This window comes from Eumetopias jubatus, unplaced genomic scaffold, assembly GCF_037043125.1.
Source record: "Eumetopias jubatus isolate StellerSeaLion01/CBP00866 unplaced genomic scaffold, mEumJub1_p1.0 scaffold_14, whole genome shotgun sequence".
NCBI classification, from domain to species: Eukaryota; Metazoa; Chordata; class Mammalia; order Carnivora; family Otariidae; genus Eumetopias; species Eumetopias jubatus.
The window spans coordinates 18661876-18680100 of record NW_028274820.1 but is presented as its reverse complement, the minus strand read 5'-3'; the positions used below and the strand labels follow the sequence as shown (position 1 = coordinate 18680100).

General features: G+C 41.2%; 2 protein-coding genes across 2 annotated transcripts in view; one reads left to right on the top strand and one right to left on the bottom strand.

Annotated features, from left to right (window-relative positions):
• The window catches only part of DLD (dihydrolipoamide dehydrogenase), a 40588-nt gene extending 34194 nt beyond the window's left edge, over positions 1 to 6394 (top strand). The window contains exons 9-14 of the mRNA XM_028094517.2: positions 2094 to 2284; positions 2841 to 3011; positions 3532 to 3721; positions 4145 to 4282; positions 5186 to 5275; positions 5370 to 6394. Coding sequence (XP_027950318.1) covers positions 2094 to 2284; positions 2841 to 3011; positions 3532 to 3721; positions 4145 to 4282; positions 5186 to 5275; positions 5370 to 5435 — 846 coding nt within the window. The 3' untranslated portion in view covers positions 5436 to 6394. The remainder of the gene's footprint in view (positions 1 to 2093; positions 2285 to 2840; positions 3012 to 3531; positions 3722 to 4144; positions 4283 to 5185; positions 5276 to 5369) is intronic.
• A 2621-nt stretch (positions 6395 to 9015) lies between these two features.
• LAMB1 (laminin subunit beta 1) overlaps positions 9016 to 18225 on the bottom strand; it is a 70010-nt gene continuing 60800 nt past the window's right edge. The window contains exons 27-33 of the mRNA XM_028094514.2: positions 16717 to 16920; positions 15964 to 16108; positions 13937 to 14144; positions 13580 to 13721; positions 10828 to 11004; positions 9317 to 9476; positions 9016 to 9152 (exon numbers count right to left, since the gene is read on the bottom strand). Of these exons, the coding sequence (XP_027950315.1) occupies positions 9016 to 9152; positions 9317 to 9476; positions 10828 to 11004; positions 13580 to 13721; positions 13937 to 14144; positions 15964 to 16108; positions 16717 to 16920 (1173 nt within the window). The remainder of the gene's footprint in view (positions 9153 to 9316; positions 9477 to 10827; positions 11005 to 13579; positions 13722 to 13936; positions 14145 to 15963; positions 16109 to 16716; positions 16921 to 18225) is intronic.

The following is an 18225-nucleotide window of genomic DNA, read 5'->3' as shown; positions in this document are numbered from 1 at the left end:
TTGACTTGATATACTTTTACTATTTCTTACTTTGTAATTTAGGTTCAGAGGAGTGTATTTTTAACACCTTCATTGAGATGCAGTTCCTATATCCTTCACCCGTTTAAATCAAGTGTACAGTCCAGTGATTTTTTTTTTAGTATGTTCACAGAGTTGTGCAGTTGTCGGCATGATCCTCATTCCAGAGCATTTTCGTCATCTCAGAAAGAAACCCCACGTCCACTGGCAGTGACTCTACATTCCTCCCTTCTCCCAGGCCCTGGAAACCACTAACCTACTTTCTGGGATGGTGGAATTGCCTATTTGGGACTTTCCACATAAGTGGAATTCATACGATATGTGGCCTTTATGTCTCTGGCTTCTTCACTTAGCATCATGTTCTCAGGGCTCATGTATACTTTGTAACTCTTCGGGGCCAAATACTCTGTTCTGTGGCTAGAGTGCGTTTGTTTCTCCATTCATCCGTTGATGGACACTTGGCTGGTTCCCACTTCGGGACTCGTAGGAACAACACTGCTGTGAATGTTTGTGTACAGGTTTCTGTCTGGACATCTGTTTTCTTTTCCCTTGTGTGTAAATCTAAGAGTGGGCTTGTTGGGGCAAATGGTGGTTCTCCTTTTGAGGAGCACTGTTTGCAGAGTGGCTGTGCTGTCTGTCGTCCACGTCCTCCCACGGGGAGCAGCGCTGCTTTTTTTGATTTGAACCATTTTCATAGGTGTGTAGTCGTACCTCCTGGCTGTTTTAATTTGCATTTCTCTAGTGGCTTGTAATGTGGAGCATCTTCCTATGTGCTTATTTTCCATCTCTGCATTGTCTTTTGTGATGTACCTCTTTAACTATTTTGTCTGGTTTTTTATTGGATTTGCTATTTAATTTTGAGAGATCTTTGTGCAAAGGATATAAATCCTTTATCATAAAGATGTTTTGCAAATATTTTTTTCGCCGTCTGTGGCTTCTCTGTCTCTATTCTTAATATTAGCTTTAGAAGAGAAGTTTTTAATTTTGATGTAGTCTTTTTTTTTTCTTTCATGGGTGTGCTTCTGGTGTTGTGTGACCCCAACTCAGGGTCACAAAGGTTCTTTCCTATGTTTTTGTCCGTAAGTTTTATAGCCTTGGGTTTTACAATAAGGTCCGTCATTCATTTTGAGTTAATTTTTGCATATGCTTGTGATTGGATTTTTAGTGTCGCTGTATTGCCTTTAGTTAACTCAGCACTCATTCCGGAACTCCGCAAAAACTCCGGAAATTTTAAAAATGAATGCATAAACCTAATACTGGAAAGGTAAACCTCTTATTTTAAATTACCAGATGATTTTAATACAAATTCTTGAAAAGGATATGTTCATGGTTTTTCATATTTTATCTAATGCTGTAAAATTATATTCATCTTACCTATCTCATAAATAGGCATCCAGACATTTTAGTTGTTAAAATGTTGTTAAAAACTAGCATGCAGTTTAAATTTTAATTTGAATAAAAAAGTAAACATTTTATTTTCTGTTGAGAGAATAAAATATGAAGCAGTTTAATATTTTACAAATACCAGTAATTAGTAGGAGTCCGAGGACCTTCTCCTTCTCCTTCTCCTTCAGGACCTTCTTTCCCCCTTGTTTCCCTCTTCCTGGACCAATTCCTGTGTAGCTCATTCCCTCTCGTTGTGCACATGTCAGTCCAGTGAAGCTTTCCCTGATGACCATGCCCTTTAAAATTACAGCCTTACTCCTTCCAGCAGTCCTGGTTCCGCTTCCTGATTTATTTTCCTCAGAGCACTTTACTGTCCTCTGTGTGAATTTTACTTAATCTGCCTCCTCTACCAGAATGTAAGCTCTCTGGGGGCAGCATTTTGTTCACTGATGTGTGTCTGGCATGTAGTAGGTGCTCAATAAATGTTGAAGGAATGAACAGATTAATGTGTGAAATACATGAAACGTATTTATTTGCCAGGGTGTTCATTTTAAACTCTAGAGCTTCTGATAGGGACATGCTAACAAAAGGGAGTATCTGACAAGAGATTATTTACAATGCTTCAGTAAATATTTGCTCTAGAAACCTCTATTTTTATTTTTGTGATTTTTAAAAATTACTATCTACAGGGTTCAGTTTGGCAAAGACTTGGTGCAGATGTGACAGCAGTTGAGTTTTTAGGTCATGTTGGTGGAGTTGGAATTGATATGGAGATATCTAAGAACTTTCAGCGCATCCTTCAAAAACAAGGATTTAAATTTAAATTGAATACAAAAGTTACTGGTGCTACCAAGAAGTCAGATGGAAAAATTGATGTTTCGTAAGTATGCTCCATTTGGTGTTGATATGATATCTTTATCTGTGTGCTTAAGGAAAACACTCCTTTTTTCAGAATCAGATTTAGGGCCGTTTTATTGCTTGATATAAGTCCGTATTGCTTATTAAATTGGTCCAATGAAATTCATGATTAAGTTGATGCTAGGAAACTTAATCCAGTGTTCTCACTGTAATGTGCTTTCTCATAGTATACGTTCAGAAATATTTAAACTCTCAACGTTCAGTAAAACTCAGTATTTTTAGATATATATGGGGAAATCAGTAATAATATTAAATTGCTTACTGTGTGCCTGGCACTTCAGAGCCATTACTTGATCTTTCTGACTCTTAAGTCCTGTGTTCTCAACCTGTGCTCTCCTTACCTGTTTTTGTGCGGTTTGAACAATAGACCTCTAGAGGATTTGTACGCGTTTTCGTTGCCTGACTCCAGTTTGTTAGAAGTGTCAGCAGTGCTCGAGAAACTTCTGGTCTTCCATTTCTCAGTCTCTCAGCTGTTCTCTCGATGCGTGTTTAACAGTCACACACTGTGTGTCCTCTAGTATTGAAGGTGCTTCTGGTGGGAAAGCCGAAGTTATCACGTGTGATGTACTCTTGGTTTGCATTGGACGACGACCCTTTACTCAGAACTTGGGACTGGAAGAGCTTGGAATTGAATTAGATCCTAGAGGTAGAATTCCAGTCAATACCAGATTCCAGACTAAAATTCCAAAGTAAGTTGGATAATTATTTGCATTTTCAAAAGTTTAAAAATTTATTTTAAACTCTATTTTGAAAGTAAGACTTTTGTCATGCTTAAAAAATGCACTGGCTTTGGGGAAGAAGAGTAAACTCATGTTAAAAACAAAAATAATTAAATGTTTTCATTACTCAAAGATGAGAACCTGAACTCACAGATGTGTACTTTATATATTTTTTGGTTACTTAGTAACTAGAGACTTCTGTTACCATGGCCTAATAAAGAGGAGTAGGTGTGGTGGCAGAAGCTGACTGTTCTTGGGTGCCTGGGTGGCTCACTTGGTTGGGCGACTGCCTTCGGCTCAGGTCATGATCCTGGAGTTCCGGGATCGAGTCCCGCATTGGGCTCCCTGCTCGGCAGGGAGTCTGCTTCTCCCTCTGACCTTCCCCCTTCTCATGCTCTCTCTTGTCTCATTCCCTCTCTCAAATAAATAAAATCTTTAAAAAAATATATATAAAAAAAAGAAGCTGACTATTCTTTTGTCTCTGTGGCAGTATCTACGCGATTGGTGATGTGGTTGCCGGTCCAATGCTGGCTCACAAAGCAGAGGATGAAGGCATTATCTGTGTTGAAGGAATGGCTGGTGGCGCTGTGCACATTGACTACAACTGTGTACCATCTGTGATTTACACACACCCGGAAGTTGCTTGGGTTGGCAAATCAGAAGAGCAGTTGAAAGAAGAGGTAATTCTGAATGCGGGGGTAGTTTTAATGCCATCGTATGAATTGAGTTAATGACACTGGTGGTTGAGAATCATTTTCTTATTGTGTTAATGCATTTTGAAATTAGAACATTATAGTTTATATATTTTTTCCTTTGTTGGTGGCATAGAGGAGATCATTCACTTGCCTGCCTTCAAACTAGTAATTCCAGAGCTCTTACATTTTTCTTTGAAATATACCCAGATAGACTGATGTTTGCATTTGCTTGTGCTTGTACCCAAAATGTATTTCATTAGCAAGCAGTCAGTTCTGGTCTTGCCCTCAGTATACTCCAAAGAATTGCCTTCTTGGGATTTATTTTCTGAACCAGTGGTAGATGATTGCGCCAACGGGAATGCATTTTTTTCAGAGTTTATGCAGGTTCTCATTTTTTGTCTCTCGCAGGGTGTTGAGTACAAGGTTGGGAAATTCCCCTTTGCTGCTAACAGCAGAGCTAAGACAAATGCGGACACAGATGGCATGGTGAAGATTCTGGGACAGAAATCAACAGACAGGGTGTTGGGAGCACATATTCTGGGACCAGTGAGTGTCCTAAAATCCCAAATCCCATTACGATTTCTGGAAAGCACTGCTATTTTGATGTAAAGCCAGCTGCTGTTTACATGCTGAGGTTATTATTTACCAGCAGCTTGTGTGCTGTTTCTGACAAGGCGACCGGCAGCACTCTCACACGCTTGCCTGTCACATCATCTGCTTTCCGTACCTCAACTGACGTTATCCTCTTGAGACCTGCCCTGGGCCCTGGCCCTGCTGAAAACTCGTCAGTGGCCCTTTTCCGCCTTGGGCTGTTACGTACAAGGCCCCACTCACTCTGGGCCTGTCTGCCTTCCTGACCTCATGTCTTCCCACCCTTCCCTTTCGCTCGTTAATTCCCTGCCTCATGGGCCTTCTCTCAGTTTCCTAACAGGCCAGTGTTCCCATTTTAGAGGCTTTGTGCTTGTGGAACCCATAGCTTGGAATACTGTGCCTCCAGGTCTTTGCATGACTGGCTCCTATGAGGTCTCAGCTCAGATGTTACCTCCTAAGAGAAGCCCTTCCTACCACTGACCCTGAAGTACGCACTTCCCCTCGGGATCTGCTGTAATAATGATGGTGAAACACTGGAGTCCTTAGTCTGTAATACATTTATCTGTATACGTGCAGTAACTTAATGTTCACAATTCTGGGGGGCAGGAGTTGCTCTGCCCATTTTTGAAGTGACTAAATGGAATGAAGCACACAGAGTGAGTGCTCAAAGGGACTCCACAGTAGGATTTGAATCCAGGCCAGCTGGCTCCGGAGCCCAAGCTCTTGTCTTCTGTGCCGCCTTTCCTGTTAAGCTTGTCCTGACTGGAGGCAGTTAGTTAACTGCTCTAACAGCGAATCCTGGTAGCTTGTAGTTTTTGCCATGGGAAGAAAATGACTTCTTGGTCTGTTATTTTAAAGGGTGCTGGTGAAATGGTGAATGAAGCCGCTCTCGCGCTGGAGTACGGAGCATCCTGTGAAGATATAGCCAGAGTCTGCCACGCGCATCCGGTAATTATCGACAACATACAGAATTAATGGTTACCTCAGGTTTCTTCTCACCCACAAATATTTGGTTTCTAATTTTAAATTTCTTCCCTTGCAGACCTTATCAGAAGCTTTTAGAGAAGCAAACCTGGCTGCATCATTCGGCAAATCAATCAACTTTTAAATTAGAAGATTATATTTTTCTGAAATTTCCTGGGAGCTTTTGTGGAGGTCACATTTCTGAACAGGAAATGCTCACAGCTCCAAGAATTTCTAGGACTGAATTATGAAACTTTTGGAAGGTTTTAATAGGTTCGGACAGAATGGAATAATCTCATCTATTTTAAATAAATTTAATATTTTGTTTCAGTGCATTAATATTGCAGAAAAAAGCTACTTTTATAGTAGCATCCAGGAAAATTTTCTTCAACCCATATTTTCATGCAGTTTCCGAAAAGATTCGACTTCACTAAATTTATGTTTCTTAGCTTTTTATCTCTGCTATTGTAAAGTTGGATTTACTTACATGGATGGAGCTGGCGTAGGGTATGTGAGCCAGCTGTGTTTGAAGCAAGGTGATCAAGTTATTTTAAACTTGGTTTTCATATTGGAAACAGAGTCATTAGAATAAGATTAAATATGTATAAACCAAACTGATGTAAATACAACGATGATCTCATTTAATCCCCAAATTCTTGCAGTTTAGAGGTAGAATTTATGTTTAAATTTTTAAGGACCCATTGAGGTCTACAGTTAACCAAATTGAGGTATATCTGGGAAATTCAAATATTAAATAAAGAAGTAAATGTATTACAGCCCGGAATGAAAATACAGAAATAAACAGTCTTAAATATTCATGTACTGGTTGTTTTGAGTGGATGTCAAGATGGTCCTAGTTCTCTTATGACTACCTGTGGTGTATATTCTTATTTCTGTTTATTATTCCTTTTCTAGGCCTGGATGTATCTTTTTACCACACTGGGGGACAACGTTAAGGCATTTAAAAGGTCATTACCCTTTCATCTGTTTTAGTGATACCAGCTAACTGGAGCATACACTTTTGGAGACACAGCATATGGGAAAATTTAATCCGCTGTCTTCTGTGGATTTCCAGTATATCTGTGGCTGGGTAAATGACTATTTCTTTAAAGAGTGCTATAAAATCATATTTGTTGATTAATGTTTAAAATGGCCAGCTCTTGAAACACTTCAGTAACAAAGTATTGAATGTTAAAATAGGCTTTTGCATTTTTTAGTTAAATTAAAGAATCAGATTTAGGATAGCATATTCTAAAAAGGAAAAACCTAAAGTACTAGAAATACGCAAACTAGATACTCACTTGATTGCAATTTAAAGATCACAGCCTAAGGAAAAGTTTAGAGAATGTAATGTGTCAGCAGAAAGCCATGTGGGATAAGATACTGTCAGTCTCTCAGTTAGAAGGAAAATGTTGAGTCGTCTTCAGGTTTTATTTGCATCATCAGTGGGCCACAGTTCCCTTTTTCTTCTATGTCCAGTAGTCTCGGACTGTATTATAGTTATTATGAATGATCCATTGTAAAGACTCTGGATTTTCTTACCTACCTCTGAAAAATAGGGAATTTGTTTCAGTGGGCAGTCAACTTGGCTGAACCCTAACTGCATCATCTTTGCTGGGGGGCAGCAGCTGAAACATCTGCCCCGTTGTTTGAGCTCTACCTTGGCTGCATTATAGCTCAACCGGACACTGGGCAAATGATAGCAGAGTTGGGAGCCCCCCCCCCCCATGTATTAGTTATTCTAGTTGCCCCCGACTCAGTCGTTCAATTCCTTAACCAGTAAAACTTGGCTTCCCCCCGATGTCATACTTGCTGGGACCTGCCCTCAGGTGAAAAGCCATTAACAATGGGAGTTTCACCCAGTGGTGTTCTTTGTCAACTCCCCTCTACCTTCTGCCTGCTTCTGGTGGGTCTCCAGGACCTTTACTTTAAAAAATATCTATTTTGTTCAGTTTGCAGTAGTTATTAGCAGGAGGGCTGGCCTGACACATGCTACTTGGCCATTACTGGAAATGACCTCTGTGTTTTAAAATCTGAAATCCCGATATTCTGTGAAGTGCTAGCTTATTTAAACTTCAAACATATCCCCTACTCTAGGGGAAAAAAAATGAGAAAAAAATAATGAGAAATAGAGTTTAATATGAAGTCCTAGCTATATAGAAACACACAAAATAGTTCTGTCTAGGTGGGAATGAAGTTGTGAGTATAAAACATTTAAATGTTCACTAATTTACGAAGTTCTCAGTATTTTCTTGGCTTATGAAGGGTGGGAATTAGCTGTCCAGTTCCCTGAGCTGATGAAAATGAGTGATTTCAGGGCGCCTGGGTGGCTCAGTCGTTAAGCGTCTGCCTTCAGCTCAGGTCATGATCCCAGGGTCCTGGGATCGAGTCCCGCATTGGGCTCCCTCCTCGGAGGGAAGCCTGCTCTCCCTCCCACTCCCGCTGCTTGTGTTTCTGCTCTTGCTATCTCTGTCTCTGTCAAATAAATAAATAAATAAATAAATCTTAAAAAAAAATAAAATGAGTGATTTCAAAGTGACATCTTGAGTTTAGCTAAAAAGGAGTGGGTAGTAGTAAAGATTTCTATTTTAAGTGAAATACTTAAGATTCTTAAGGGAAAAAAATTAGTTGCTGTAGCAGATGAGGTAAAACCAATTTGCTAGGCAGTAGGATCTCTACCTAAATAAAAGTGACAAATAATTGCCTTGAAGGAGAGGGGGGTTGCCTTATTGTTTATATTACATCTGTTTACATAACTTCGGTTCAGGCCCAGCTTCAAATGCAGCTGTGTTGTAGGTGTGGATGATGGTTCAGTGCTACACAGAACTTGTCTTGCTCTAATAGGAATTTGTGAAAAGACCACTTAGGCCTTGCTTGGCCCGTTCTCCAGCTTAGCTCTGAGGTTGACATGGGTTTGGCAGTTGGAATACAGCTGTTTTCTTTATCCTGTGGAATAAGTGATTGTTCTGTGATTGTTTTGGCCTCATGTACAGACCGTAGCAGAGAATCTTTTAGTTTGTGAAATCTAATAAAGTACAATATAAACACTGAAAAGTTATAGCACTTTGTACTGTGATTGGCTGGCACTGCTCAGTTGGCAGGAGCAACGTTCCTAGACTCTGGCTGGGTTTCATTTCAGTCTTCCCCCCGCCACCACCCAGCATAGGGCCAGGATTGCTCACACTTAAAAGTCAGTTTACCAGCCTGATTTTCTAAAAATTGCTTTTTGTTCTCTTTCTCAGAGCAAGGAGTATTTAGAGGAGTTTCAGAGATTGGAGCAACTGAGCTGCCACTGAAATGGTGAAGGGGGTTCAGGCTGTATACTTCCCCTCCCCTCCCCTCCGCCTGGGCACCCCACTGGGAGGTGATCTGGGGGGGCAGATGTGTGGAGGATATTGACCTAGCAAAAAGATGGTCACTTGTTTATAGACAAAACAGAAATCAGGGTCCCGTGAAGGCAGTTTGTTTATAAAACCATTTTACATTGAAAATATCCTTGCTTCAAGGGATTCACAAACACTGAGTAAAAGTAGAATTTAAGAATTATCCTAAATATGTATTTATACAAAAGGACTGTACTTTATTTAACTCCGTACAAAATGTGGTGATTAAAAACATTAAATAGGTAAGGAGCTGTATTTTGAAGGTCATGAAGTCAGTTTTTTAAATGGAGCTCTGTTGCTTTGGTCACCTTGGCCACCTTCGAGCCCTTCCTCCTCCTCCGTTTACAAGCAGGTGCTATAAACAGCAACTTTCTGGCTTATGTCCTTTAGGAGCGAACGGACCTCTCCTTCCAGTCTTACTAATTCTTGAGCTTTATCTTCTAAATATTTTTGATTGTCTTCATATTTTCTTTCTAAATCTGTAGGAGATAAGAAGAAAAAGTCTGAGCAAATTATACTAGGATCTCCATCCTTTTTGCCTAAAAGGCCCAAGACAAAGTGAACAGATCTTCAACCTTTTAAATAAACTCCATGGAGGTCTTAATATTAAAATACCTTATGAAAGCACCAGCCTAAGACCCACCTTTCAGGAGTTGTAGCTTGCTGTTTGCTTGAGCCAGAAGTGTTTTTGCTTCATTTTGTAGCATTTCAGCTTTCCTTCTGGCATCCGCTGATTCTTCAGTTTTTTTGGCAATTAATTTTTCTACCTTCTTATACTTTTCATCAACTTCACTGTCCAGAGCCTGCAGTTCCATTTAGACACAGAGAGGATACATGTAATCTCTGACATTAAGAGCGTCCTTGTGGCAAGCTCAGAAGAGTACTCAGGCGTTAAGCCATTCGGTGTAAATAATTAAATATTCTGAAACAGTGGAATTAAATACAACACTGACATACGAGTTTTTTTAAAATGAAGGATTTGAAACAATTATACAGAGGTAAAGAAGGACGTTTTCTGTAAAGTAGGTTTGCTGTGATCCAAACATTTAGATACCAGAAAAGGCCCATTTGAAGAGCCAAATAGGAGGGTCATCTGGATTGTGACTAGGGTAGGGTGTGTAGAGATTTAAGGGGAGATGGTAGCATACACAGGGGTGGTGAGATGAGAAGAGAAATTGGTGTGGGTTTGACAAGGTGCTTCTCGCAGGTGCTTCTTTTGAGAAACACTGCTCAAAACAGTAGCCATTGATAGAGGGATTTTAATGTTGGGGTCCTGTTCATCTTACTGTAATCAAATGCTGTGTTTCTGGGAAAAATGCTCTGTAAAAAGACTACTTGGGAGATGTATGCTCTCAGAACGGCAAGAAAGAACAAACCACAACAGAAAAAACGGACAGGGTAGTGCACTTTTCTTCCTGTTTTGTTCTTTTCCCCAACCAGAGGTGGAAGGAGATCACCCTTCTGTAATGCCTAAAAGCTACACTAACCTCAAGGAAAAATCTTGACTAAATTTCCATTTATAACTCCCTACTGTTCATTTAACAGTTGGCACATTCCCCTCAAAAGTGTAAAAAGGTTTCTTTGGAGATAGATAAACATTTGCCCACTGAACGTGTGTTTTAATGATTAGTTGGCTTCTAGTGAAAAATTTGGGTTGTATGAGATTTTCTCTGCAAAATATGGTACCTTCCAATGAGAAGCAAGGGGTGGTTCAGAGTGAGCGTAGAAGACGTGAGATTTAGTTCCTGCTAGCGGTTCTGTGACAGACACCATAAGCTTTTTCTACCCTGCTTTTCAAGACTTCTCAAATGGCCAAGTAATTACCGTATGCCATAAAGGCCTTCCTAATTGAATTTGCGAAGTATAAGCTCTGTGTATTTGTTCTAAGACTTCCGCCCCTAATTTCATTTCATTTTTTGCCTCCTTCTCCAAGTCTGGATATGAGGGCTTAGGTCACGCTTCTTGGACACCTTCCTGTCCACTCCCACTCTTTTCCATCTGGGTCTCTAACGACTGCTATTTCAAAACAGGTCACTGGGGATATTTCTGACAAATAGCTGTAGGGTCCATGTCCCTTACTGGTTCCAAGGAAGGCAACGAGGAGACCGTTGCTCCTTTATGAACACAGTTGTGAAGTTACAAAGCTTTACTTACCTTTTTAACGTCATCTGCGCTTTGTTTCACCGTGTACACCACTTTTTCAATATATTCTGCCTCTCCAGAGTTCTGGGCCGCCTTCCGCTTCAGTTCTTCCACATTCCTCTCTAGCTCGCTGATGCGCTGGGAGGCGTTGAGCAAAGTCTCCTCAGAAGCAGCGGTTTCAGACTCAATCTGCAAGTATAATGTCAGTCACCCAGCCAGCCATTAATTGAACAAGTAGTTGGGCGTGCTAGGAATATAAATTTAGAGGAAGACTAAAAGGCCACTATGCTCTTTTGCTCTGGACCCAAAGAAAAAATTACCAAAAGGAGAATAAAATTTCAAGAAAGCTTATATAAAGTGCCTAACTTTATTCTTTTCGTAATTCTGATGATCTCGGCTGGAAATTCATGTAAACTTCTTATTGAACCACCCCCAGACAGCTTGATGTGTTGAGAATGCATTTTAAGGACACCTGCCAGCTTTGGCTAAACAATGGTCACAAATAAGCAGATGTGAGAGGAAGGATTTCAACAGAAATTTCCAAATTCATGTGGGTGGGAAAATGATAACTCCCAAGTCACCTTTAGTTTTTCCTGTCAACTCTAAATGGTAAATGTTAAACTCTAGTGGAGGTTATGGGTCTTTAGAAACTACCTGGAAAGTTGAGTATTCTCAGCTAATTACTAAAGGCAGACCAGGAATGTTCTTGAAAACTCAGAAAAGTCACTCTAGGACTGTGAGATGGCATGTCATCTGGGGAAGGGACGGCTGGAACCCATAAACACTCGAAGTCATTTAGGAAAAAAATATCTGGGTAATTGGTGGGGATTCACATATGATCTCTTTTCAAAGAATAATTAGTAAACATTGACTTTGAAAAGCAAGCCCAAGTAAGCAGCCTGACCCATGACAGAAGAACCAGTTTCACTGAGCACCTAGTTTTTTTTAAATAAATTCCCTTTAAGGATGGGTCTATTCCATAGAATTAAGTCTGAATAACAATAATGTCATAATGAAACTAGTAAATCAATATAGACATGGCAAAATTTGTAAGAATTTCAAACCAAATGGTTGTTAACTTAGAAGTCCACCCATTAACAGAAAAATATTCTTAGTAGTTATAATTCTTAGAAGATAAGCTTTATAAAAGTTTTATTTATAAGTGAGTGAATCAATTTTGACAGGCTTTCATTAATAGCATAGTTTAGAAGTTCTTTTTGCTTCTTAAGACTTTCTTTTTGCTTCTTAAATGTTTCCTGTCCTCTAGGGTCCCTGAAAAAAACTATCATTCACTTGCATCGTCAAGCCAAATATGCTACCTATAATTTGATTAAATCTTTTATTTTCCATTTTGCTTTTCAAAACTTAGTAATTTTTTTAAAAGATTTATTTTAGAGAGAGAGAATCTCAAGCAGACCCTTGAGCCGATCGTGGAGCCTGACTCTGGGCTCGATCTCAAAACACTGAGAACACGACCTAAGCCGAAACCAAGAGTCGGAGGCTTAACGGACTGCATCACCCAGGTGCCCCAAAACTTAGTAATTTTTATAAAGTCACCTAAATAGATAAAGTTCATTAAAATGTTAACAGCACATTGAGAAATTTGCAAAACTTGGAGATATAAAACCAGAATAATCAAAGGGTTAGAACATAGTCTGGTGGGAAAATGTAATTTTACTACACTTGAACAAGAAAGGGCCTTAACTGAAAATTTAAGAAGGAAAAGTGGCTGAGGAACAGTCGAGTCTCATTTTTTGAGCACGACAGAATAGGGGAAGACAGGTTTATATCAACCAATGGTAGGAAAAGCAGGTTGAAAGACCACCTCTCAGGTTTTAAACATTAGGGGCTGTTGGCCTGGGAAGCGTGACAGTGCAGACTAATGGCATCTAATTTCAGAGTATATTCTGAGAAGTGGGTAGGGATCATAGGAATCCCTTTTATTTCCCATCCATTTTTATAAAACAAATGAACTTTCCTAAAATTGGATGGAAAGATTTGCTTGTAGGACTGCTTTTTGAAAAATGAAAATTATACTTGCATTACTTTTAAGTGATAGGATTTTTAGAATAAAGCACTAAATCCATGTGAAAAGTTCTTCATGTATACTTTTTAATACCTTGTAGTCCCTGAGTCAAGAGCATTCTGCTTATAAGTTTTTAGGGCACCTGGCTGGCTCAGTCAGTAGAGCATGTGCCCCTTGATCTCGGGGTCGTGAATTCGAGCCCCACATTGGGCGTAGAGTTTACTTAATGCATTCTGAGCAAAACAGATTGTTTAGCTATAAGATCCCTATTAGGTTTGTCTAGAATTGGGGACTGGAAGCATTTTGACCTTCACTACTCTCCAGCGGTTTTCAAAATTTACAGTAAAATTTTGTGAATGCTCACCTCATAAGTTTTGAGATACTGGTCTTCATGATGTAGTTTGCTTTTGGGCTGCTTTGTAACAGCAGGAGTTTCCTAAAACTAAATTTTGAAATTAATACTATCCTTCCTACTGCTAAAGAGTGTCTGTGTGAGTCCTTGAAGGAAAAGGAGATAAAAACACATACACTATGAAAGTGAAGGGGGCTTAACGATCCAGTGTCTTCAGGGTCCTTTAGCACCCACGCTAACGCAAGTTGTCTGGCTTTCCTGAAATTAGGGCCACCCTTCCATGCTCAGCTGTGAGAGTGCATGTCACTGTCAAAGGCACTGGCTTTGCGAGTAGAGTTTCTGTGAGTGTTCTCTCCCCCCCCACAGTAAGGGTTACACTATCTTACTGAAGTGAGCAGGTTCTGGGTTCCCTGGATGTCTTCATCTGCTTGCTTTATGGCTTTCTCTGCAGCAATCTGGGCCTTTTCTGCTTCCTCCAGCGCTTCCTTCACCATGTCTGCGGTGACTTTAACATCAGTTGCGCTTTTGCTGGGTGAAAGAAGGAGACGATCTTTGTGAACATGAAAATGTTACTTCCTCTCAGAACAGTAAAAAAAAAAATTTCTTTTAAAGAACAGCCTTCTTGGAATGACCCAGAGAGACTCCTACAGGTCAGTCTTAGAAATCTCCCCAGTTAAAGAAAGACTTTATTCCCTGCTAGACACACAACATAAGCCCCTAAATGCCACAACGTCTTCAGATACCTGGCTCTTTTAGCTTCTTCCAGCAACATCTCTGCTCTGGCAACGTCAGCAGCACTTTGCTGTAGAATAACCTCGACTTGAGAAAGGCTTTCAACTCGTTCCCGAATATCTTCTGTCAAGTTCTGTAACTGCTGCGGAGTGCTGGGCATTTCCATCTTCAGTACTTCATTAGCCACTGCTTCGATGCTGTCCAGATCCGCACTGTCCTCTGTGAAAAGCAAAGATGTCCCCACAGAGACGTCAGAGTCACAGATGGTTAACTTCGTCACTTCTGGTCACCCACCAGGTGAACCGCCTACTGCGGTGACACCAAGACATAGCCACTTCAAGAATTTATAGTCGAGTAGTTACGTGTGGAAAAAGTTAACTACTGGAATTTGCTGTAGACTGGGAAAGTCAGGGAAGGCTTTGTGGAGGATGAGAAACTGATCAGATTTTGAAGGATAATGAGATTTGAAGGGAGGAAGATGGACATCTCTGGATGGAGAGACTGAACCGAGCATGTCCTGTCAAAGTCAAGCAGAGCGAATGGGTCCGATAACAGAAGAGCAGCAAATGGGGGGAGGGGCAGAGGGAGAGGGAATCTCCAGCGGATGCTGCGGTGAGCACAGAGCCTGACACGGGGTTCAGTCACACGACCCTGGGATTATGACCTGAGCCAAAACCAAGAGTCAGAGGCCTAACTGAGCCACCCAGATGCCCAAGTAGTGCTTTTAATTGACGTTGGAAAAATAGCTAGACTACTGCAAATGCAGAGATAAAGAGCTGATACTTCTTATATAAATTATCTGGATTCTGGAAGTTACAGGAAGGGAGAAGATCCAGGCAGAGAAGAAAATCTGATAGCATATTATCACAGAAGCCAAGGAATTTCAAATGTCTAATGTGAAAAGTGCTCAGAAAAATGCCCAAGAGGTTAAGCTTCAAATATGTCATTGATTTAAGGTTTTTTGTTTTTCTTTTTAACTATTAACATAAAAATGGACTCCTAAGGGTTTAAGCACGGGAAAATATTTGATCACATGATGGCTTCCACAGGATATTTCGTAAGACAGCCGTAGGAATACCATTGGCTCCTTTCTTACTCCCCATTTTCCTTGCTAACAGAATACTATTTTGTTCAGGCGCCCACCTCTAAGAGAAGGTAAACTTAGCAACTCAGAGTTAAATGCTGATTAGTCTGCCAGTGATGGTAATCCCATTCCATTTGACATTTATGCATGGGATGGGATGCTTTCCTGGCCCGTGAGATTTATGGGGATGACTGCTCCAGGCGTCTGGAGGAAGATTTCCTTCCTTTAGAAAAGATACAGTAGGGGAACAGGTCGTCTCTTCTTTCACGAGGGATTGTCGAGGCTTTGTGTGAAGTCTGAAACTTCAGGCAGCCACCTTCTAACCAGGAGCTGGCCTGAGAACAAAGCAGATACCCTTACTACATGAGCCACAGAACCTCTGGAGCTATGTGATAGTTATGCATCTTTTTTGATCAAGCCCATTTCAGTTGAAAGTTTTGTGTAACTTGAAGCCAGAGCCGTCCTTTACCGATGACACTCAGACTGTGACCAGAAACACTTAGGTGGACCACAAACTAGAGATTTTCTCTACAGAACATGAAGGGATGGAGCTAACCATAAGTATGGTGTCCTGTTAAATAGTAGGATTACAAAGCTTTGCAGTCAACGTCAAAATAAGCTACTGCTTTGAGGATCTAATGACATTCTATGTAATCTCTAACAGGTTCCAAATTCGTTCTCACAGCGTGTTTGACTTGATTCCTACTTGGATATCCCATCTGTGTCTGCATAACGTCAGAGAAGATGACTTACGTACACATAGCTTAAGAAATGCCAACATTTCTTAACGTGGACCTTTTTTTTTTTTTTGAAACGTAACTTTATTCCCAGCCAGAAATGGATTTTCTCTAAAATTGAAGAATTGAATTCTGGTCTCTCAAACACAGATTCTTTAACATTTTTTATATTCGACAAGAAGAAGCAATGTCTAAAAGTCAAATGAAAACAACTTACGGGTCAGAAAGTTTCTGATTTGCTTGATCAGATTCCTCAGGTCCTCGTTGCTCTTGTCCACCTTTTCTTTGGTAGCATTGGTTTTCAGCAGAACATCCTGAGCATTCTGTTTTGCCTCATCTGCCCTCAGTTTTGCTTCAGAGACCTAAATATGAGGCATAAATGACCTAGGGAACAACTTCACTCTTTCTACGGCAGACCAGAATATTATAAATGGCCTGGAAAGTGACACTGAAAAGCTATGCATTTGGAACCATGGGTTTTAGAAACAAATGTCTCTCATTCAACTGTACTGTGTTCCTCTATGGACAGAAAGTACTCCGTCTACAGCTGGCCACACAATTTCTCATACAGATGAGGCTAGCATATAAACATTTTTTTCTAATTGTTTCTAACTCCTTCAAACCATTTGGTGGCCTATAAAACAGGATGTTAACATGGTCGCTTTAGAAAAATAAATGCTCAGTTACTCAGCATGAAATTTTTATAGCACAGCTCAATGTATTCATAACCCTGGACCCATAATAAGTAACATAATGATCTCAAATCACTGTCATGAGAAGAGACCAAATTCTTAAATATTTTGTGAAGAAAACCTCCCCGTGTATTTTTTTCGCTAACCTCACAACAACCGGCACTTTGTCCCTGCCATGCCCCTTTCATTTCACCATGGAGAACCGATCTCTCCCTTCCAGATCCTCTAGCCCGTCACTGAGAACCAACAACACAAAGCGAGGCCGTCCACCGAATTACCATCTTGGAGAGCTGCTCCACCTCGGCCAGCGCGCTCAGGACGTCTCGGTCGAAGTCCATGGCTTTCTGCCAGGCTCCGTGCGCCACCGTGACCAGGCCCCCGCAGCCAGGTCCCCCACACTTCTTCTCGCCTTCGTCTGTTCTGCAGCTGGGGCCGCCACACTCCGTCTCGGAACACGAGGCCCCTGGGGGCGTCCCACAGATCTGCAACGAGGGGGAGCAGGCCCCGGCCTTCAGAGGGAGACTAAAGCTCAGCACAGCTGTGCAGGGCCTGGGTGGCCCCAGAGAGCGTGTAGGTGGTCCTTGGCAAGGGTGCTTCAGGGAGCACAGTGCTCGGGGGGGGGGGGGGCGGGGGAGAGGAGCACAGAGCTTAGGAATAAGCTAACCTACTCACTGCCAAGGAAACAGTTACAATGCTTCACCAGTGCCCTCTGCCCTGATGAACTGGAATGCCATCTGGGTGCTGCATGGGGTGCAAACTGATCTGCTGTGCGGCTGAAATCTGCCAACAGGAGAGCAAAAGAATGCTTCCCTTTATCCTAAATCACTGGACTTAAAAAAAAAAGAGAGATTGAGAAACCATTCTGGTCCACAGAGTGACCTAGAAGGCTCCTGTCTGGCCTTTCAGTACCTTCAGATCTAGTGAGGGAGACAGGCTCGCTCTCCGTAAAACAGCCAAGAAGAAAGTAGGAGGGAAAGCCAAAGGAAGGGACCACAGAGGCTTGTAGTCATCGGGGAAGGACAGCCGGCTGGTGGGGCGTGTGCAGGGAAGTGGGAGAACATTCCAGATGTGAGAGGGAAGCAGGAAATGGTAGAAACAAAGGTATTTGAACTTATACAAATAAGCAACTCCCCCCTCCCCCAGTTCTCCCTCCCCGTACTCCTCTTCCTTACCTATCAGAAACTTCCAACGATCCGGGCCTGGCCATGGCATACACACGCCAACGGATAAAAGATAAGTTTGCTACATGATGGAAAAGGCTGAGCAGGGAGAAGACTGTGGAGCTGTCCTCTCACGTTGAACAGAGATAGTGAAAAGCAGGTAATGCTCCCCAACAAGGAAAAAGAAGTTTTTGAATAAACAGTCAACTCCTTAGACGAATAATTTTATGATAATTATAATACCAGTGTATCTCAAATTAATAGTCTTTCATGTATCTGGTTTATAGCACATAAAAAGCTTCAGAGAAGAAAGTTTATTCTGCGTGCTCTAGAAGAACATGGGCCTTAAGGGAAACAAGGCCTCAGGGATGCTTTTAATTGACGTTGTAAAACGTCAGAGTAAAAACACTCTGACAACACACGAGGAGATCTGTTTTATTTCAGCTGCAGGCATGAAAAAAATGGCATGGGTCTAGCTAAATATACACAAAACAAAGAACTGAAGGTACTTGAAAAACTCAAATGGACAAAAACCTCTCTATCCAAGAATTGTCAGTATGGAACCCGTAAAGAGAGATCGTGGAGGAGAATTGCATACATCCACTGAGCAACCAGAAGCTGGCCAAC